This window comes from Herpailurus yagouaroundi, unplaced genomic scaffold (genome assembly GCF_014898765.1).
Source record: "Herpailurus yagouaroundi ecotype Mexico unplaced genomic scaffold, PumYag 188, whole genome shotgun sequence".
Lineage (NCBI taxonomy): Eukaryota > Metazoa > Chordata > Mammalia > Carnivora > Felidae > Herpailurus > Herpailurus yagouaroundi.
Window position 1 is genome coordinate 19,669,483 of NW_024412419.1, and position 22,282 is coordinate 19,691,764.

Genomic DNA, 22,282 nt, shown 5'->3' on the forward strand with positions numbered 1-22,282 from the left:
AAATGAAGATTTCTGGGTCCCGCCCCAAACCTCTGAATCATAATTTTCAGGGGGTGGGATGGGGGTGGTGAGGCAATTCTTGTGCACAATATTGAAAACCAGTGCTATATGCTTCTTGAGAAGGCGTTTCTCCACTTGATGTCTCATTTAGTTATGGCACTTGATGCTGTAATCAGACTCCTCAGACAAAGTTACATTCACAATGAGCACACTATAATAATGTAGCATGCCAGCCTTTCCCTCTGAAAACAGAACACAGTATACACCCTTCCCTTATTTAATCCCTGAATCTAAATCCTCAATTACATAGAAAACGCTTTCCTTCTCCCTTAAAAAAAATCTTACTCTGTTTAGTCTTTTTAAAAAATTTTTTTAATGTTTATTTATTTTGAGAGAGAGAGAGAGAGACCAATCGTGAGCAGGGGAGGGGCAGAGAGAGAGGGAGACACAGAATCCGAAGCAGGCTCCAGGCTCTGAGCCGTCAGCATAGAGCCTGATACGGGGCACGAACCCACCAGACAGATCATGGCCTGAGCTGAAGTCGGACGCTCAACTGAGCCACCCAGGTGCTCCATTCAGTCTTAATAGAGGGGTCTTATTTACTCCTTCAGCTACTCCAAAGTTGGGTTAATTTAGCCCAAGTCTCTCAAATATCCTCACCTTTCCATAGTTCTAGGGAGCCATGAGAAACAGGCCTTTTGCACCAAATTTAGAAAACCTGACCAAGTGTGCATCAATATGATTGCCCAAGGTCTAAGCATAATTTCTCTTTGGAAGCATGTTTAAAATGCACATTCATAGGCTTTATTCCCAAATTTTCTGGTTTGCTAGGAATCTACTTTTTATCAAGCGTCCTAAGGTGGCTCTGATGCAGGTGATCCTCAGAACACATTTTAAGAAACTTTGCCTTGTATGCCAGAGTTTCCCAAGCAGATATATTCTTAGAATATTTTACAACCAAGCCCCTTATAAATCGTATAAACTACAGTTGTAAGCAAATATTTAATGTTAATCTGCAGAAAGGAAGTAGACTTGAGATAATAAATAGTGGCATAGAAGCTATAATTTCACCGTTTTTTTTTTTGTCTATTTTCCATAGCTTTAACCTTTATTGTGGTAAAATATACATAACGTAAAATTTGCCACTTTAATCACTTTAAGTATAAAATTCAGTGGCATGAATTATTCTCACAATGTCGTGTAGTTACCACCACTATCTATTTTCCCAACTTTTTATTGCCTCCAACAAAAACTCTGTATTCATTAAGCAGTAATTCCTTGTTCTCCCCATTCCCCCAGCCCCTAGTAATTTTTTAAGTAGGCTCTACACCCAATATGGGACTTGAACTCATGACCCTGAAATCAAGAGGCACATGCCCTACTGACTGAGCCAGCCAGGCATCCTATCACTTGGTAATTTCTAACCTACTTTCTGTCTCTGTGAATTTGCTTATTCTAGATATTTCATGTAGGTTGCATCAATCATTTTTCCTTTGTGTCTGGCTTATTTCATTTAGTATGTTTTCAGAGTTCCTCCGTATTGCAGCATGTATCAGAACTTCATTCTTTTTTTGGCTAAATAATATTACATTGTGTGTATATACCACAATTTGTTTATCCTTTTGTCTATTGATGGATATGTAGGTTGTGTCTGCCTGTTGACTATTGTGAATAATGCTACAGTGGACACTGGCATACAACTATTTGTTTGAGTTCCTGTTTGCAGTTCTTTTGGGTGTATCCCTTAAGGTGGAATTGCAGGGTCATACAGTAAATCTGTGTTTAACTTTTTTAAGGCCACCAAACTGGTTTCCACAACTGGACCATTTTGCATTCCCACCAGCAATGTTTCAACTTCTCCACAACATTGCCGACACTTGTTATTTTCTCTTTTTTTGATAGTTGCCAACCTAAAGGATGTGAGATGGTATCTCATTGTAGTTTTGGTTTGCATTATCCTTTTTTAAAAATTTAAATCCAAGTTAGTTAACATATACTGTATTAATAATTTCAGGAATAGAATTTAGTGATTCATCACTTCATAAAACACCCAGTGCTCATCCCAACAAGTGTCCTCCTTAATGCCCCTTGCCCATTTAGTCTTTCCTCCCACCCAACACCCTGCCAGCAACCCAGTTTGTTCTCTGTGTTTAAGAGGCTCTTATAATTTGTCTCCCTCTCTGTTTTTATATTATTTTTCTTCTCTTCTCTTATGTTCATCTGTTTTGTATCCTAAATTCCACATATGAGTGGAAATCATATATTTGTCTTTCTCTGACTTATTTTACTTAGCATAATATACAATAGTTCCATCCACTTTGTGCAAATGGTAAGATTTCATTTTTTTTAATCATCAAGTAATATTCCATTGTATATATATATCACATTTTCTTTATCCATATATCAGTCAAGGGACATTGGGGCTCTTTCCATACTTTGGCTATTGTTGATAGTGCTGCTATAAGGATTGGGGTGCACGTACCCCTTTGAATCAGCACTCCTGTATCCTTTATTTAGTTATCTTTTGGATGAATACCCAGTAGTGCAATTGCTGTGTCCTAGGGTAGTTCTATTTTTAATTTTTTGAGGAAACTCCATACTGTTTTCCAGAGTGGCTGCACCAGTTTGTATTCCCACCAACCGTGCAAAAGTGTTCCTCTTTCTCTGCATCCTTGCCAACATCTGTTGTTGTCTGAGTTGTTAATTTCAGCCATTCTGACAGGTTTGAGGTGGTATTTCATTGTGGTTTTGATTTGTATTTCTCTGATGATGAGTGATGTTGAGCACCTTTTCATGTGTCTATTAGCCATCTAGATGTCTTCTTTGGAAAAGTGTCCAGTCATGTCTTTTGCCCATTTCTTCACTAGATTATTTGCTTTTTGGGTGTTGAGTTTGATAAGTTTTTTATAGATTTTGGATACTAACCCTTTATCTGCTATGTCATTTGCAAATACCTTCTCCCATTCCTTCAACCAAAGGAATGTTAGTTTTGTTGATTGTTTCCTTTGCTGTGCAGAGCTTTTATCTTGATGAGGTCCCAATAATTCATTTTTGCTTTTGTTTCTCTTGCCTGTGGAGATATGTCAGGTAAGAAGTTGCTGCAGCCAAGGTCAAAGAGGTTGTTTCCTGTTTTCTCCTCTAGGATTTTGATGGCTTCCTGGCTTATGTTTAGGTCTTTCATCCATTTTGAGTTTATCTTTGTGTGTGGTGTAAGAAAGTGGTCCAGGTTCATTCTTCTGCATGTCGCTGTCCAGCCTTCCCAACACCATTTGCTAAAGAGACTGTCTTTTTTACATTGGATATTCTTTCCTGCTTTGTCAAAAATTAGTTGGCTATACATTTGTGGGTCCATTTCTGGGTTGTCTATTCTGTTCCATTGATCTGAGTGTCTGTTTTTGTGCCACTACCATGCTGTCTTGATGATTACAGCTTTGTAATCCAGCTTAAAGTCCGGAATTGTGATGCCTCCAGCTTTGGTTTTCTTTTTCAGGATTGCTTTGGCTATTCAGGGGCTTTTGTATTCCATACAAATATTAGGATTGTTTGTTCTAGCTCTGTGAAGAATGTGGGTGTTATTTTGATATGGATTGCATTAAATGTGCAGATTGCTTTGGGTAGTATTGACATTTTAACAATATTTGTTCTTCCAATCAATGAGCATGGAATATTTTTCCATTTTTTGTGTCATCATTTTCTTTCATAAGCTCTTTATAGTTTTAAGTGTATAGATTTTCACCTATTTTATTAGGTTTATTCCTAGGTCTCTTATGGTTTTTGGTGCAATTGCAAATGGGATCAATTCCTTGATTTCTCTTTCTGCTGCTTTATTATTGGTGTATAGAAATGCAACCAATTTCTGTACATTGATTTTATATCTTGCAACTTTGCTCAATTCATGTATCAGTTCTAGTAGTTTTTTGGTAGAGTCTTTGGGTTTTCTACATAGTGTATCATGTCATCTGTGAGAAGTGAAAATTTGACTTCCTACTTGCCGATTTGGATGCCTTTTATTTCTTTGTGTTTGTTGTCTGATTGCTGAGGCTAGGACTTCCAAAATGATGTTGAATAACAGTGGTGAGAATGGACATCCCTGTCATGTTGCTGGCTTTAGGGGGAAAGCTCTCAGTCTTTTCCCATTGGGGATGATATTAGCGGTGGGTCTTTCATACATGGCCTTTATGATCTTGAGATATGATCCTTCTATCCCTACTTTCTTGAGTTTTTTTTTTTTTTATCAAGAAAGGATGATGTATTTTGTCAAATGCTTTTTCAGCCTGTATTGAGCGGATCATGTGGTTCTTATCCTTTCTTTTATTAATGTGATGTGTCACATGGATTGATTTGCAGATACTGAACCAGCCCTGCATCCGAGGAATAAATCCCACTTGATCGTAGTGAATAATTCTTTTCTTTTTTTACTTTTTTTTTCAACATTTATTTATTTTTGGGACAGAGAGAGACAGAGCATGAACGGGGGAGGGGCAGAGAGAGAGGGAGACACAGAATCGGAAACAGGCTCCAGGCTCCGAGCCATCAGCCCAGAGCCTGAAGCGGGGGTGAATAATTCTTAATGTGTTGTTGGATCTGGTTTGCTAGTGTCTTGTTGAGAATTTTTGCATCCATGTTCAGGGAAATTGGTCTGTAGTCCTCCTTTTTAGTGGGGTTTTTGTCTGATTTTGGAAGCCTTGTAGACTGAGTTTGGAAGTTTTTCTTCCATTTCTATGTTTTGGAACAGCTTCAAAAGAATAGGTGTTAACACTTCTTTAAATGTTTGGTAAAATTCCCCTGGAAAGCCATCCAGCCCTGGACTTTTGTTTGTTGGGAGATTTTTGATTACTGGTTCAGTTTCTTTACTGGTTATGGGTCTGTTCAAATTTTCTATTTTTTCCTGTTTCAGTTTTGGTAACTTATATGTTTCTAGGAATTTGTCCATTTCTTCCAGATTGTGCAATTTGTTGGCATATAATTGCTTATAAAATTCTCTTATTATTCTTTGTATTTCTGTGGTGTTGGTTGTGATCGCTCCTCTTTCATTCATGATTTTATTTATTTGGGTCCTTTCCTTTTTCTTTTTCATCAATCTGGCTAAAGGTTTAGCAGTTTAATTCTTTCAAAGCACCAGCTTCTTTCAAAGAACTAGCTGGTTTCATTGATCTGTTCTACTTTTTTTTTTTTTAATTTTGATATCATTGATTTCTGCTCTAATGTTTATTATTTCCCTTCTTCTGCTGGTTTTGGGCTTTATTTGCTGTTCTTTTTTCCAGCTCTTGTAGGTGTAAGGTTAGGCTGTGTATTTGAGACCTTTCTTCTTTAGGAAGGCCTGGATTGCTATATACTTCTCTCTTATGACGGCCCTTGATATCCCAGAGGTTTTGGGCAGTCATGTGTTCATTTTCATTGGCTTCCATGAACTTTTTAATTTCCTATTTAATTTCTTGGTTGATCCATTCATCTTTAGTAGGATGTTCTTTAATCTCCAAGAATTCATGGCCTTTCCAGATTTTTTCTTGTGGTTGTTTTTGAGTTTCATAGTGTTGTGGTCTGAAAATATGCGAGGTATGACCTTGATCTTTTCATACTTGTTGAGGGATGATTTGTGACCCTGTATGTGATCTGTTCTGGAGAATGTTCTATGTGCACTTGAGAAGAATGTGTATTCTTCTGCGTTAGGATGAAATGTTCTGAATATATCTATTAAGTCCATCTGGTCCAGTGTGTCATTCAAAGCCATTTTTTTCCTTGTTGATTTTCTGCTTAGATTATCTGACCATTGTTGTAAATGGGGTGTTGAAGTCCCCTACTATTACGGTATTATTATCAATGAGTTTATGTATGTTTGTGATTAATTGATTTATATATTTGGGTTCTTTCACATTGGGGGCATAGTATTTACAATTGTTAGATCTTCTTGGTGGATAGACCCCTTAATTATGAAATAATGCCCTTTTTCATCTCTTGTTAGTCTTTATTTAAAATCTTGTTTGTCTGATAGAAGTATGGCTGCTCCAGCTTTCTTTTGACAACCATTAGCATGGTAGACAGTTCTCCATCCCCTTACTTTCAATCTGCAGGTGTCTTTAGGTCTAAAATGAGTCTCTTGTAAGCAGTATATAGACAGTGGCTTGTTTTCTTATCAATTCTGATACCCTATGTCTTTGATGGGAGCGTTTAGTCCATTGACATTTAGAGTGAGTACTGAAAGATATGAATTTAGTGCTATTGTGTTGGCTGTTGAGTTGGTGTTTCTGATGATGTTCTCTGGTCCTTACTAGTCTTTGTTGCTTTTGGTCTTTTTTGTTTTGTTTGGTCTTTTCTCCACTCAAAGAATCCCCCTTAAAATTTCTTGCAAGGCTGGTTTAGTGGTCATGAACTCGTTTAGTTTTTGTTTGTCTGGGAAACTCGTTCTCTCTCCTTTTATTTAGAAAAAAAAAAAGTTAATGTTTATTTATTTTTGAGAGGGAGAGAGAGAGAGAGACAGAGTGAGTGGGGGGAGGGGCAGAGAGAGAAGGAGACACAGAATCCGAAGCAGGCTCCAGGCTCCAAGCTGTCAGCATACAGCGTGACGCAGGGCTCAAACCCACAAACCATGAGATCATGGCCTGAGCCAAAGTCGGACGCTTACCCGACTGAGCCACCCAGGCGCCCTTCTCCTTCTATTTTGAATGACAGTCTTGCTGGATAAAAAATTCTTGGCTGCATATTTTTCCAGTTCAGCATGTTGAATATATCCTGCCACTCCTTTCTGGTCTGCCAAGTTTCTGTGGGTAGGTCTGCTGTGAACCTGATCTATCTTCCCTTATAGGTTAAGACTTTTTTCCGTTGCTGCTTTCATAAATCTTTCCTTATCTCTGTATTTTGTGAATTTGACTATGATATGCCTTGGTCAGTTTTTGTTGAATCTAATGGGAGTTCTCTGTGCTTCTTGGATTTTGATGTCTGTGTCCTTTCTCAGATTAGGAAAGTTTTCCCCTATAATTTGCTCACATAAACCTTCTGCCCCTTTTTCTCTCTCTTCATCTTCTGGGACTCCTATGATTTGGATGTTATTCCTTTTTAATAAGTCACTGAGTTCTCTAAGTCTTGTATTGTGCTCTTTTACCTTAATTTCACTCTTTTTTTTCTGCTTCATTATTCTTCATAATTTTGTCTTCTATATCACAGATTCTCTGCTGTGCTTTGTCCATAGCATCCATTTGAGATTGCATCTTGGTTATAGCATTTTTAATTTTGTCCTGACTAGATTTTACTTCATTTATGTCCAAATAAAGGGATTCTATGCTTTTTTCAACCCCAGCTAGTATCGTTTAAAAAAAAATTTTTTTTACTGTTTGTTTATTTTTCAGAGACAGAGAGACAGAGAGATAGAGTGTGAATGGGGGAGGGGCAGGTAGAGAGGGAGATACAGAATCTGAAACCGGCTCCAGGCTCTGAGCTGTCAGCACAGAGCCTGACGCAGGGCTCGAACTCCCAAGCCGTGAGATCATGACCTGAGCTGAAATCAGATGCTCACTGACTGAGCCACCCAGGTGCCCCCCAGCTAGTATTCTTATTATCATGGTTCTAAATTCTAGTTCAGACATCTTGCTTACATCTAAGTTGATTAAGTCACTGGTTGTCATCTCTTCCTGTTTTTTTTTTTTTTCCGGGGGGGTAAATTCCTTCATTTTGTCATTTTGGAGGAAGAAAATAATTAATAAAACAAAAAATTAAAATTAACAAATTAAAAACAATGCAAAAAGTCAAATAAAGGAAGCTAGATTCTAAGTGTATTTTGGTCTGCTTGTTGAAAGAAGCTTGATAGAATAGGGAAAAAAGAGAAAGAAAGGAAAAAAAAAGTAAGAAAAATTTAAAATAAAAAAATATATAGTAAAATAGAATAGAATGAAATAAAGAAAATACAATAAAAAATTAAAATAAATAAAAAATAAAGTAAAAAAAAATAAAATTTTCTCTTTATGTATCCAAGAATGAGGAAGAAAAGAAAGAAAACAATTTAAGCAAAAACAGAAGCAAAGAAAATGAACAAATAAACAAACCAGCAAACAATGAAACCGGAATGGCATTACATCCGTTTGCCCCTAGAACTGAAACTATGAAACTTTTTATAGTCCCTACACTAAGCAGGTGGAGTAACTTGTGCTAGTCTTCTAAGGGATGTGCTGGAGGGTGCAGTTGGGTTCTCCACTAGGTGGCACTGCTTAGCTTACTGGGGTGGATCAGTGTGGCATGCATGCTCCTGTGTGTGTGCATGTGCATGGGAGAGGAGGAAATGGCTTCACCCAGTTCCCTAGTCTCTGGCACGGGAACTTTGTGCTCTCACTGACCCATGGTCAAGTTTCCGTCCTTTGTCTCAGGCCTCCATTCACTCCCCACCTCTACCCTGTCTGTGTCCAAGCTGTCCACCTGAGACACCTTCCAAGAGTTTTATCTCAGATGGGGTTGCATTTCAAAACCCCATGCTTCAGAGACCCCTGTAGCTTGGACCCACCGACTCTCTGGGGGAGGGTCTTGCTGAGCAATGACTGGGTGCCAGCTTGTCCCAGAAAACATTCATGTGATCGTGCAGCGGCAGAGGTTCAGAGATTATGGCAAACCATAACACACAGCCAGCGCTAGGTCTTACCACACTCTGGAGTCTTTGTCTCAATACCAGCAAACGGGGCTGCTCTCTGGGACCTTTGCCTGTGGGGATGCTCTATGGCCTGTTCCAGATGCACTCCAAGCAAGGGAACCGCTTCTCTCCCTGTGGCACTTGGACACCTCAGACCCTGCTGCCTGCTCCTGCACACTTCTCTACCAGAACACTGCCAGGCACTGAACTCCAGAACTTCAGACTATGCACTCCACTGTTTACAGAATCCTGGTGGTATTTAAACCCTCTCCTTTCTTCCCATCAATGGTTTTGGGGAACAGGTTTCTTGTTCAGTCCCCTGTGAGTGTTTTCACTCTTTCCTTCTCTTCAGCTACTTTCAGAGGAGTGTTTTTCTTGCATCAATCCTGATGCACCATACTCTCCTCCTTTCTCTCTGTCCTCTCTCTGCAAAAATAGCTCCCTACCCTCTGCAGCTTTTCTCTCCCCCAGTTCACCTCTTCACACTGTGTACCTCCTGAGTTCTGTGGCTCAAGTTATGCAGATTGTTGTGTTAATCATCAGATCAATTTCCTAGGTGTTCAAAATAGTTTGGTGTTTCCAGGATGAGACAATCTCCAGGTCTCCATGTTGCTCTGCCATCTGAACTCCCTCTTGATTTGCATTATCCTAATGATTAGTGATGTTGAACATCTTTTTGTGTGCTTGTTGGCCATTTGTATATCTTCTCAGGACAAATGTTTATTTAAGTCCTTTGTCATATTTTTTTCCTTTGTCCAGTTTTGAATTGGGTTATTTAGTTTTTGTTGTTGTTGTTGAGTTATAGGAGTTCTCTGTATATTCTGGGTGCTAATCCCTTAGCAGGTGTAGTTTTTTTTGTTTTTAAGTTTATTTATTTATTTTGAGAGAGAGAGAGAGAGAGAGAGAGAGAGAGAGAGAGAGAGAGAACATACATGACCAGGGGAGGGGCAGAGAGAGATGGAGAGAGAGAGAATCATAAGCAGGCTCCATACTGCCAGCACGGAGCTGATGTAGGGCTTAAAGTCATGAGCTGTGAGGTCATGCATGACCTGAGCTGAAATCAAGAGTCGGATGCTTAACTGACTGAACCATCCAGGCTCCCCAGCAGGTATAGTTCTGAAAATATTTTCCCTCATTCTGGGGGTTGCCTTTTAATTCTGTTGATCTTGTCTTTTGATACACACAATTTTTAAAGTTTCATGAAGTCCAACTTGTCTAGTTTTTATTTTGTTGTTTGTGCCTTTGTTGTCATAGCCAAGGAATCACTGCCAATCCCACACTGTGATGATTTTGCCCTATGTTTTCCTCTAAGAATATTGTAGTTTTAAGTCTTACATTTAGGTCTTTCACTAATTTTGAGTTAACTTTTGTACATGGTATTAGGTAAGGGCCCAACTTCTTTCTTTTGCGTGTAAGTATCCAGTTTTCCCAGCACCATTTGTAGAAAAGACTGTCTTTTTCTCCATTGAATGATCTTGGTACCCCTGTCAAAAATCATTTGACCATATATATAAGGTTTATTTCTTGGCTCTGTGTTTAATTTCATTGGTCTGTATGGTTGTCTTTATACCAGAACCACATTGTTTTGAGTACTCTAGTTTTGTAATATGTCTTGAAATCAGAAAGTGTGTTTCAGCTTTATTCCTCTTTTTCAAGATTGTTTTGGTTGTTTAGGGTCCTTTGACATTCTGTATAAATTTTAGGATGGGTTTTTCTATTTTTGCAAAAAGCTGTGGGATTTTGATAGGGATTGCATTGAATCTGTAGATTGCTTTGGGTATTATTGACATGTTAATAATATTAAATCTGGCAATCCATGAACATGGGTTGTTTCCCTTTATTTATATCTTCTTTAATTTCTTTCAGCAATGTTTTATAGTTTTCATTGTACAAATCTTTCACCTCCTTGGATAAGTTAGTTTCTGAGTATTTTATTCTTTTTGATTCTGTTATAAATGGAATGGCTTTTGTAATTTTTTTCAGATTATTCATTGTAAGTATATAGAAATGTGGCTGATTTTTGTGTGTTGACTTCGTATCCTGCTACTTCGCTGAATTCATTTATTAGTTATAACTGGGTTTTTTCTTTGTATGTGTATGGAGTCTTTGGGGTTTCTACATATAAAATCATAACACCTGCAAACAGACATATTTTACTTCTTCCTTTCTAATACAAATGCCTTTTATTTCTTTTTCTGGCTAGAAATTCCAGTGCAGTGTTGAACAGAAGTGGTGAAAGCAGGCATCCTTGTCTTGTTCCTAATCTTAGAAGAAAAGCTATCAGTCTTTCACTGCTCAGTATGATTTTCACTATGAAGTTTTCACATGTGGCTCCTATTGTATGGAGGTACTTCTTTTCCTAGTTTGTTGAATGTTTTTATCATGAAAGGGTATTGGAATTTTGTCAAGTGCTTTTTCTGCATCAATTGAGATGCTCGTGTGGCTTTTCTTCTCTTTTATTCTGTTAATGTGGTGCATTACATTGATTATTTTTTCATATTTTGAACCATCCTTGCATTTCAGAAGTAAATCCCACTTGGTCATGGTGTATAATCCTTTTAATATACTGCTGAATTTGCTTTGCTACTATTTTGTTGAAGGTATTCCCATCAATGTTCATAAGAGATATTGCTCTGTAGTATTATTTTCTTGCAGTGTCTTTGGCTTTGGTAGCAGGGTAATGCTGGCCTCAGATAATGAGTCATGAAGTATTCCCTTGTCTTCAGGTTTTTGGAAAAGTTTGAGAAGGATTTGTATTAGTTCTTTAAAAAATTTTTTTTTAACGTTTATTTATTTTTGAGACAGAGAGAGACAGAGCATGAAGGGGGGAGGGGCAGAGAGAGAAAGAGACACAGAATCAGAAGCAGGCTCCAGGCTCTGAGCCATCAGCCCAGAGCCCGACGCGGGGCTTGAACTCACGGACCGTGAGATCGTGACCTGAGCTGAAGTCGGACGCTTAACCGACTGCGCCACCCAGGCGCCCCTGTATTAGTTCTTTAAATATTTGATAGAATTTGCCAGTAAAGCCATCAGGTCCAGTGCTCTTCTTTTTAGAAGATTTTTGATTACTGACTCAACATCCATACTAGTTACATGTCTATTCAGATTTTCTATTCTTTGTGATTTAGTCTTTGCAGATTTTGTGTTTCTAGGAAATTGTACACTTCATTTAGTTATCCAAATTGTTGGTGTACAATTGTTTAGAGTATTCTCCTATAGTCCTTTTTGTTTCTGTAGAATTGGTAATGTTACCATTTTTATTTCTGATTTTAGTACTTTGAGTCATCTCTCTTTTTTTCTTTGTCTAGCTAAAGTTTTGTCAATTTTGTTGTTCTTTTGAAAAAAGCACCTTTTGTTTTTATTAATTTTCTCTAATGTTTTTCTATTCTTCATTTCATTTATCTTTTCTCTCATCTTTGTTAGTTTTTTCTTTCTGCTAGCTTAGGGTTTAGTTTGTTCTTACTTTTCTAGTTTCTTAAGTTGTAAAGTTAGGTTGTTGATTTGAAATCTTTCTTGTTCCCCCTCCCCCCACTCAGTAATGCTTTCATGGTGTCCCATAAGTTTTGCCATGTTGTGTTTTCATTTTCATTCTTCTTTAAGTATTTTCTATTTTTCCCTTGTGATTTCTTCTTTGATCTCTTAGTTGTTTAAGAGAGTGTTATTTAACTTCCACAAATTTGTGACTTTTTCAGTTTTACTCCTGATAATCCTATTGTAGCTGGAGAAGATACTTTGTATGATATCAGTTTTTTAAAAAAATTCTATTGAGACTTGGGGCGCCTGGGTGGCTCAGTCGGTTAAGCATCCGACTTCAGCCCAGGTCACACGATCTCACGGTCCGTGAGTTCGAGCCCCGCGTCAGGCTCTGGGCTGATGGCTCAGAGCCTGGAGCCTGTTCCGATTCTGTGTCTCCCTCTCTCTCTGCCCCTCCCCCGTTCATGCTCTGTCTCTCTCTGTCTCAAAAATAAATAAACGTTAAAAAAATTTTTTTAAAAATTCTATTGAGACTTAATTTGTGATCTAACATATAATCTATCCTGCAAAATGTATCATGTGCACTTGAGAAGAATGTGTATGCTATTGTTGGGTAGAATGTTCTGTATTTGTCTGCTAGATCTACTTGGTTTATTTTGTTTTTTAAGTCTTCTGTCTCCTTATTTATCTTCTGCCTGGTTGTTGTATCCATTATTGAGAATGGGGTTGTTCTACAACTATTATTATAAAACTGTCTATTTCTCCCTTCAATTTTGTAGTTTTTGCTTCATATATGTTGATGGTCTGTCATTAGGTGTGTAAACGCTTATAATTGTTGTATTTTCTTGATGTATTGACTTACAGTCTATTTTTTCTAATATTAGTATAGTCACCCTTGCTCTCTTTTGGTTACTATTTTCATGGAATATCTTTTTCAAACCTTGCATTTTCTTTTTTTAAAATTTTTCTTTACTTTTTTTTTTAATGTTTGTTTATTATTTTGAGAGAGAGAGAGAGACAGAGCAGTAGTGGGGGAGGGGCAGAGAGAGAGAGGGAGACACAGAATATGAAGCAGACTCCAGGCTCTGAGCCGTCAGTACAGAGCCCAACATGGGGCTTGAACCCATAAACCATGAAATCATGACCTGAGCCAAAGTTGGACACTTAACCACCTGAGTCACCCAGGCACCCCTCCAACCTTTCATTTTCAACCTATTTGTGTCTTTGGATCTAATGTGAGTCTCTTGTACATAACATATATTTGTATCATACATTTGAACAATCTCTGTCTTTTGATTGGAGTGTTTAATCTACTTACATTTAAAGTAATTACTGATAAAGAGGGACTTCTGTTCTTTTGTATATAGGTGATTTTCTTTGGTAGTGAAATGTTTAAATTCCTTTCTCATTTCCTTTCGTGTATATTTTATAGCTATTTTTTGGTGGTTACCATGGGATTGCATTTAATATCCTAAATTTAAAACACTCCAATTTGAATTTATACCAAATTAACTTCAATAGCCTATAAAACTTTGAACCTTTAAAGTTCCATTCCCACGCCTTTCAACTGTCGATGTCCCAAAACATAAAGTAAAAATTCTTTTAAATACATTACTCTCTTAAATTATGTAGGAAATAAAATGTAGAGTTATAAACCAAAGTTACAATAATACTAGCTTGTAGACTAATATATTTTTAATGTATTAGTCTCATGAATCACGTAGAAAACAAAAAATGGGAGTTACAAACTATTGTTACAATAATACTAGCTCTTATAATTGCTGTATATTTATCTTTATTGAGGGAGGTTTCTATTTCTTTATATGGCTTCAAGTTACTATCTAGTGTCCTTTCATTTCACCCTGCAGGATTCCCTTGAGCATTTCTTTTTTTTCTTTTCTTTCTTTCTTTCTTTCTTTCTTTCTTTCTTTCTTTCTTTTTTGAGAGAGAGAGAGAAAGAGAGCATGCAAGCAGAGGGAGAGAGAGAGAATCTCAAGCAGGCTCCAGGCTGAGCCAATGCAGGGCTCCATCCCATGACCTCAGGATCATGATCTGAATCGAAATCAAGAGTCAGATGCTCAACCAATTGAGCATTTCTTGAAGGTAGGTCTAATGGTCACAAATTCTCTCAACTTTTGTTTGCCAGTAATGTAGCAATTTCTCCTTAACTTTTAAAAGAAGTTTTGCTAGATATAGGACTCTTGGTTGACAGTTTTTTTTCTTTTAGCACTTTGAATATATTGGCCTCCAAAATTTCTGAGGAGAAATCTGCTGACAATCATCTCCCTTGCATGCAGTGAATTGCTTCACTTTTGCTGTTTTTAAGATTTTTTTTTCATCTTTTAAAAGTTTGATTATAACATGTTTTGATGTGGGTCCATTTCAGTTCTTCTTACTTGTAGTTCACTGAGCTTCTTGGATGTTTATATTCATGTATTTCATCAGATTTGACAAGTTTTCAGCCACTATTTCTTCAAATATTCTCTCTATCCTTTTCTCTCTTTTCCTTCTGGGACTCCCACAATGTGTATGCTGGTCTGTTTAGTGGTGTCTTTCAGCTGTTCTGTTTGTCTTTTTCAGTCTTTTTCTTTCTGTTCCTCACACCCAATACTTTTCATTCTTATCTTCATGTTTACTGATTCTCTCTTTTGTTTGCTCAAATCTGCCTCTGAATCCCTCCAGTGATTTTTTTTCAATTTTTAAATTTTAAATCTGAATTCTGAGGGATTTGATGAGATCCAGTATGTCCTCTACCACGTCTTTCCCCTTAGGCATTTTTTTTTTTTCTCCAAGTCCTGAGTAAACCTTACTATTTTAATGGCCACACATACATCTTTTCTTCCTTTGTTTAAAAGTTACTTTAGGGGCGCCTGGGTGGCGCAGTCGGTTAAACGTCCGACTTCAGCCAGGTCACGATCTCGCGGTCCGTGAGTTCGAGCCCCGTGTCAGACTCTGGGCTGATGGCTCAGAGCCTGGAGCCTGTTTCCGATTCTGTGTCTCCCTCTCTCTGCCCCTCCCCCGTTCATGCTCTGTCTCTCTCTGTCGCAAAAATAAATAAACGTTGAAAAAAAAAATTAAAAAAAAGTTACTTTAGCTTTTATGAAAGTGAAATACATACATTATTTGAAAAAGTCTAATATGATGATAAGGTTTATAATAATAGTAGAACCCTGAACCACCATTCCCATCCTTGAAATGTGCTCCCTATAAGCAAAATTTTGAATTATTTTAGCTGTTTCTTCTGTTTTTAATTCTGTTTTTCCAAAAATATTCTTAAAAAAATTTTTTTTAATGTTTATTTTTTTGAGAGCGAGACAGAGTGTGAGCAGGGGAGGGGCAGAGAGAGAGGGAGACACAGAAGCTGAAACAGGCTCCAAGCTCTGAGCTGTCAGCACAGAGCCTGATGTGGGGCTTGAACTCACAGACTGTGAGATCATGACCTGAACTGAAGTTCAGTAGTATAACAACACAAGCATATTATAAATATTGATTTAAACAAAAAAATGTGAAACAAATATTTTGGGAGTATGAAGGGAAGGAAGGAGGTGTTAAGTGTACTAAATCCCACTATTCTATAATATGAAGTCAATAGATAGCATATCAAGAGCAATATAAGGGGGCGCCTGGGTCGCGCAGTCGGTTAAGCGTCCGACTTCAGCCAGGTCACGATCTCACGGTCCGTGAGTTCGAGCCCCGCGTCAGACTCTGGGCTGATGGCTCAGAGCCTGGAGCCTGTCTCCGATTCTGTGTCTCCCTCTCTCTCTGCCCCTCCCCCGTTCATGCTCTGTCTCTCTGTCCCAAAAATAAATAAACGTTGGAAAAAAAAAAACAAACAAAAACAAAAAACAAAAAAAAAGAGCAATATAAGAATGTTTTGGGGGGCACCTGGATGGCTCCATCATTAAGCATCCGACTTCAGTTCAGGTCATGATCTTACAGTCTGTGAGTTCAAGCCCCATGTCAGGCTCTGTATGACAGCTCAGAGCCTGGAGCCTGTATCAGAATTTGTGTCTCCCTCTCTCTCTGCTCCTCCCTTGCTCACACTCTCTCTCTGTTTCTCAAAAAAAAAAATTAAAAATTAAAAAAAAATTATCTTCTAAAAATTGGTTGACATCTCTTGTCTGTGCTTGTGTTATTTATCTGTGTTGCTCTTCCAAATCCATTCTCCATCTCTTTTTGCCCTGCTCTGTGTGCAGAGAAATGGACATAGGCTCCCTTGACTTTTGGCTTCCAGTTGGATTCAGCTAATTGGAGGTGCTGGCAGAAGACTGGAGAGTAGGAGGAGATAGAATTGTAGATGTAGGAGTATTTATTCCCATTGCTGCCTTCTCCCTGCATGCTTGCTCCCTGGAAGGCCACTGTCTTTTTGGTTGTGGCATAATACTTCTACCTAATTCTGTGGCTCCTACAGGGTTCTTCTCTGCTATGTCTAGGGCTTTTACCACGTTCAGCAGTCATTCTTTCCATTTGCCTCTAAAGGCTTAGAGATGGTGATAGTTTCCAAATGCTGTTAGACCCCATGTACTTCTCCATCCCTTGTTGGTTCTCTTGATCCTGCCCACACCTCTGTAAATAGTTTTCTTATTAAATTCTATTCAATTCTCATTTGAGTGTGCCAATCTGTTTTCTGCCAGAACCCTGACTGCTACATCGCTGTTCGTGTTCTCTCTTTACTGTGTTTATTCATTTCAAAAATTTTATTCTCATTTTAGCAGAGTTTCTAGAGGCAACAGAAATAAGTGCCATATGTTCAATCTGCTATGTTTAACTGTTAGATATCCTTTTTCCAGGATCTTTTCCTATGCAGAATATCTGACTATTTTCTTTGATATAACATACTGATTTCTCTCCTATGCCCAAAGCAGAAAATTGGAGGTTTAATATCTGAGTAAATTGAAAAGACAGGCCCCAATTCAGGGACTAGCACAGTGGTGGGCAAAGCAGTAGCATGGTACCATAAAGAGTGAGACTAAGACAAAGTCCCTATAGTAAAGGATGACTCTCCACCCACTCTTTTGAATCTCTTTGTGGCAAGAGAGGTGAAAACCAGAATGTTTATAGCTCTATCCCCATGTACCCACCACCAGCCAGAAAATTCAGCTTTCTTCCCCCAGAATAGCCCTATTGAATGGACAACAAAAGATCAGTCAATATTTGAAAAAGACTCAAACAAAAAAGACAAAGACAACCAATGCGAAAGAAAGAAGGAAAGAAAGAAAGAAAGAAAGAAAGAAAGAAAGAAAGAAAGAAGCCATAGTAAGAATTCAAGGGAAGGAAAGGCAATTCAGGACTCAGAAAAAGGAAAAAAAACAAAGAGAAATAAAAAAGAACAATAGATTAGTCTGAGGGAAAAAATGGAGCCAGTGGCTTAGAATTCTGAGGACAAATCCTATCCAATCTAAAATTCTATACCCAGGAAAATTATCACTCAGATAAACAAGTAAAATCCTGACACTTTTATTCAGAAATACTAAATGATGTAAAAAAGGAAGGCAAGAAAGAGAAAGACACAGCACATAAGTAAGGGGAAAAAAAATACCCTGGATTTTAGCGATGGGAAGTTTCAGGATAACAGCTGGGCAACAGGCTTAGTGAGCAACCAGTACCAATTAGAGAATGAAGACAGAGGGCTCCATGAGAGATTCTTCCAGAGAGAAAACTAAACTTATAGAGTATCCAATGTATTTTAATATATTCAAAAATTATTTTTAGTTTTGTTGGACCCATTGGAGTTGAATTAGTGATTTTTTAAAAAAAATTTTCTTTTTTCAACGTTTATTTATTTTTGGGACAGAGAGAGACAGAGCATGAACGGGGGAGGGGCAGAGAGAGAGGGAGACACAGAATCGGAAACAGGCTCCAGGCTCTGAGCCATCAGCCCAGAGCCTGACGCGGGGCTCGAACTCACAGACCGCGAGATCGTGATCTGGTTGAAGTCGGACGCTTAACTGACTGCGCCACCCAGGCGCCCCTGAATTAGTGATTTTGACATGGAAAATTAAGCAAACAAATAACAAAAACCAAAGCAATTATTTATACTGGAAAAAATATAAAGTTGTTCAAAAAGGAAATGTTATCATAGTATATACTATCACAGCTATGAATAGTAGAAACTATAATATATATTTTATATATATTATATATATTTAAATAATAAATATTTATTTAAACAGAATTGCCAATATAACAAATTTGGGAAAATGGGAATGAAGAATATTAAGTGAACATACAGACGCACTTTAGATATATTTAGTTCTGGACCATGGCAATAAAGCAAGCATCGTAATAAAGTGAGTCAAATGAATTTTTTGGTTTCCTGGGGCTTATAAAAGTTATGTTTACAATACGATGTAGTCTATTAAATGTGTCATATCATTGTGTCTAAAAAAGTACATACCTTAATTTAAATATACTTTACTGCTAAAAATTGCTAGGCATTATCTGAGCTCTCAGTGAATCATAATTACTAATCACCAATCACAATAACAAATGTAATAATAATGAAAAAGTTTGAAATATTGCAAAATTGCCAAAATAAGACACTGGGACATGAAGTGAGCAAATGCTCTTGGAAAAATGGTGCCAATAGACTTGCATGACACAGGGTCACCACAGACCTTCAATTCATAAAAAAATGCACTATTTGTGAAGTGCAATAACATGAATCACAGTAAAACAAGGTGTGCCTGTACTTGAGGGAGATAATTTGAGCGAGCTAAATTTCCATTTACCATAATAGCAAGTCAACAGATGATAGCTAAAGTAAAAAATGAAAAAAAAAGTCTATATAAGCACACAGTTTAGATACATGGAGATAAAACCAGAATAAACAGCCAAGAAAGTTCAGAGAAGTTGCTTAAGAGGAGTGGGAATTTGGGAATGAGAGTCAAAGGGGCAGGATTCTACTATTTTCTTCTGTAAGCTAACTGTTCCACTTGGGTGTTTAAAAAAGAGATATACTCATTGGTTTCATAAAAACAAAACAAACAGACAAAAAAAAAAAAAAAAACCCGTGGAAAGAAACACATATCCCGTGTGTGGACCCAAATAGTAGTCACACAGCAGTTTTTCTCTCTCTTCCCCCACCTATTCTAAGAACGCCTCTGTTTCCTCGTAAAGAGTTCTTGGAATCTCTATGTGGTATCTCGCAAGTGTTCTGTGAATTTATTCTCTTGGCTGCCTTGAAGTTTCTGTTCGTGCTCTTCTCCCTTCAGAGGCCAGCTGAAGGCCACACCCCTGCCGGCTGCAGACTCTCACTGATCTCTGTTCCCAAGGCTGCCAATACCTGGTGTCAAATTGTTGATGTTTGTGCCAGGGACGCCACTTCTTGTCACTGCCGCTGCTGGCTCCAAGGCTGATGACATGTAACACCCTCACTGCCCCTCCCTCAGTTGTCTTTTTCCTAAATGGGAGAAATTTCTGTCAGTTCACAGAATCAGGAAGTGATATTCTCTCTTGAGCATATGCTTTTGTCTCTTATACTGCAAAATTGACTGTACAAATCAGTGTATATGGACGGTACAAATCCTTTTATCAACTCAGAAAGAAACCGCATTCCCATTAGAAGTCATACTCCCATCTATTGAAGGCCTTAGCAAGAAAAGCCTGAGGTCCCTGGAAAAAGAGGGACTTGAGCCTTCCATACCAACTCTTCCCTGAATGTCCAGCCTGCTGGTCGGTTTTAACTTGCCAGTCTACACAATTATGTGAGCCAGTTTCTTCTCTGGAGAACCCTAATACAGATCTTGAAATCATACAATATGTGCCTTTTCTCTCTGTTTTTTTTTTTTTTTTTTCAGTTAGCATTATGTTTTCAGGGTCCATCCATGTTCCAGCATGAATCCATTCTTCATTCCTTTTTACAGCCAAATATTGTGCAGATATACCATATTTTGTTTCTCCATTCATTAGCTGATGGACATTTGTGTTGTTCCTACTTCTAAATATTACAAATAAGACTGCTACAAACATCTTTGTGCAAAGTTTTGTACAGACAACTTTCAGTTCTCTCAGGGTTCTCTTCAATATGTGGCTGTGGCTGTACTGTGTTATATTTCTACCAGCATTGTATGTGGGCTCCAATTTCCCCACATCCTTACCAACACTTGTTAGTGCCTCTTTTTGATTATTGCCATTCTAGAGGGGGTAAAGTGGTATTGTTCATTGCGGCTTTAGTTTGTATTTCCTTGATGGCTAATGAGAAGCTTTTCCTGTTTATGTTTAGGTCATCCAAGAGCTGCTCCATGCATTCTGTCCAAGTTTTGTAGCTGTGTTCAGTGGGAGAGAGAGGAGGGAATAGCTTACTCCCTCTTACCTAGAAACAGAAATCTGTTAGTTTTTGATACTTACAAAAATAGTATCTGCATTTTCTAATTACTATTGCTGGTGAATGTAAATGCATTTGATTTGATTTAATCTTGATTTGATTGAAAATTTGCTAAACTCTCTTATTAATTCTAATAGTTTTATCATCTGCAGACAATGAAGATTTTGTTTCTATTTTTCTGATTATTTGTTTATTTATTTTACATTATTGTGTGAGCTAACTACTCCAGAACAATAAGGTAAATTAGAAATGGTGATGATAAAAGACACACTTGTTTTCTTTCAGGTCTTGCAGGGAATATTTTCAATATTTCACTGTAACATTTGGAGTACGTTATTTGGCGTAGATACAGGTTACCAGGCTAAGAAAATCCTTTCGGTGTTTTTGTTTAAATCTTTAATGGGTATTGGATTTTACTAAATGCATTTTCTGCACATATTGAAGAGAAGGATCTATGTGTATATATATATGTGTGTGTATGTCTCTGTGTGTATATATATATGTTTGTGTATACATATGTGTATATATATGTATGTGTATATGCACATATGTGTACATATATGTGTATATATGTGTGTGTGTGTGTGTGTGTGTGTGTATTGCTTTTTGGCTCTTAACACGGTATAGTTGATTTTCTTTTTTTTTTTTAATTTTTTTTTAACGTTTATTTATTTTTGAGACAGAGAGAGACAGAGCATGAACAGGGGAGGGTCAGAGAGAGAGGGAGACACAGAATCGGAAACAGGCTCCAGGCTCTGAGGGGTCAGCACAGAGCCCGACACGGGGCTCGAACTCACGGATCGCGAGATCGTGACCTGAGCCAAAGTCGGCCGCTTAACCGACTGAGCCACCCAGGTGCCCCGGTATAGTTGATTTTCTAATATCAAACCAATGTTTAGATTGTTTACAAAGGTGGCCACAACACTCCTCTCTTCCCATTCCTTATATTCCTTTGCCATGTCACTTTGGTATTCATCCCCCTCAAGAGGTGGAGTCCCTTCCTCTTGAATCTGCTTTGGCCTGTGTTTTGTTTAATTAGAATGTGGCAGGAGAAACACTGAGTGATTTCTGACCCTTGGGCTCAAGTGATTTTGTTCTTTTGCTCTCTCCTTCTTAGAATGCTTCTCTCAACATGGAAAAAGCCCAGGATTGCCCTCATGGAGAGAGAGGCCACAAATCCCAGCCTTTCCAGACATCCCAAATGAAGTCCCAGATATGTGAGTAAGGTCATCTTAGGCCATCCAACCCCAGCTGACTGCAGCCACGAAAGTAACCCGGGCAAGACCAGCCCAGCCAACCCATAGTATTGTGAGAAATAATAAACTTTTGCAAGCCACTGTTTCTAAGTGTCGTCATTTTGGTTTTGGTGTTTTGTTTTGCTTTTAACGCAGCATAGGTAACTGATACACTCATCTTGCATTCTTGAGTGAGACCCAACTTGGATGTGGCATATTATCATTTCATATATTGCTAGATTCCTTTTCCTAACATTTTGTTTAGGATATTTGCTTCTATGTTTGAATGAGTTTGGTCTGTAATTTTCCTTTCATGTAGTGTCACTAAGTTTTTGATGTTGAAGGAGTTGGGTGTGTTTCTCTTTTTCAGTCCCTGGAATAGTTTATATAAGGCTGAAATCATTTGCTTCTTGAATTATTGAGACCTCACTACTAAAATTGTCTGGGTCTGTTGTTTTCTTTTGTGGGAATAATTTAAGCTGATTCAGTTTAAAAAATTCTATAGGTTTTCTATTTTTTCCTGAGTCAGTTTTAGTAAGCTATATTATTCTGTTTTCAAATTCATTAGCAAAAAGTTGCTCCAACTATTTCTTTTAAAATGTTGTTAAAAAAGTATCTTCCTATGTTTAAAGTCTC

The 22,282-nt window shown here is 37.8% G+C and overlaps 1 protein-coding gene across 1 annotated transcript in view; it reads left to right on the plus strand.

Moving 5' to 3' along the window:
- Window positions 1–21,752, plus strand: part of LOC121044511 (serine/arginine repetitive matrix protein 1-like) — a 42,065-nt gene extending 20,313 nt beyond the window's left edge. Inside the window, exon 3 of the mRNA XM_040496872.1 lies at window positions 21,529–21,752. Coding sequence (XP_040352806.1) covers window positions 21,529–21,636 — 108 coding nt within the window. The 3' untranslated portion in view covers window positions 21,637–21,752. The remainder of the gene's footprint in view (window positions 1–21,528) is intronic.
- Window positions 21,753–22,282: the final 530 nt, after the last annotated feature.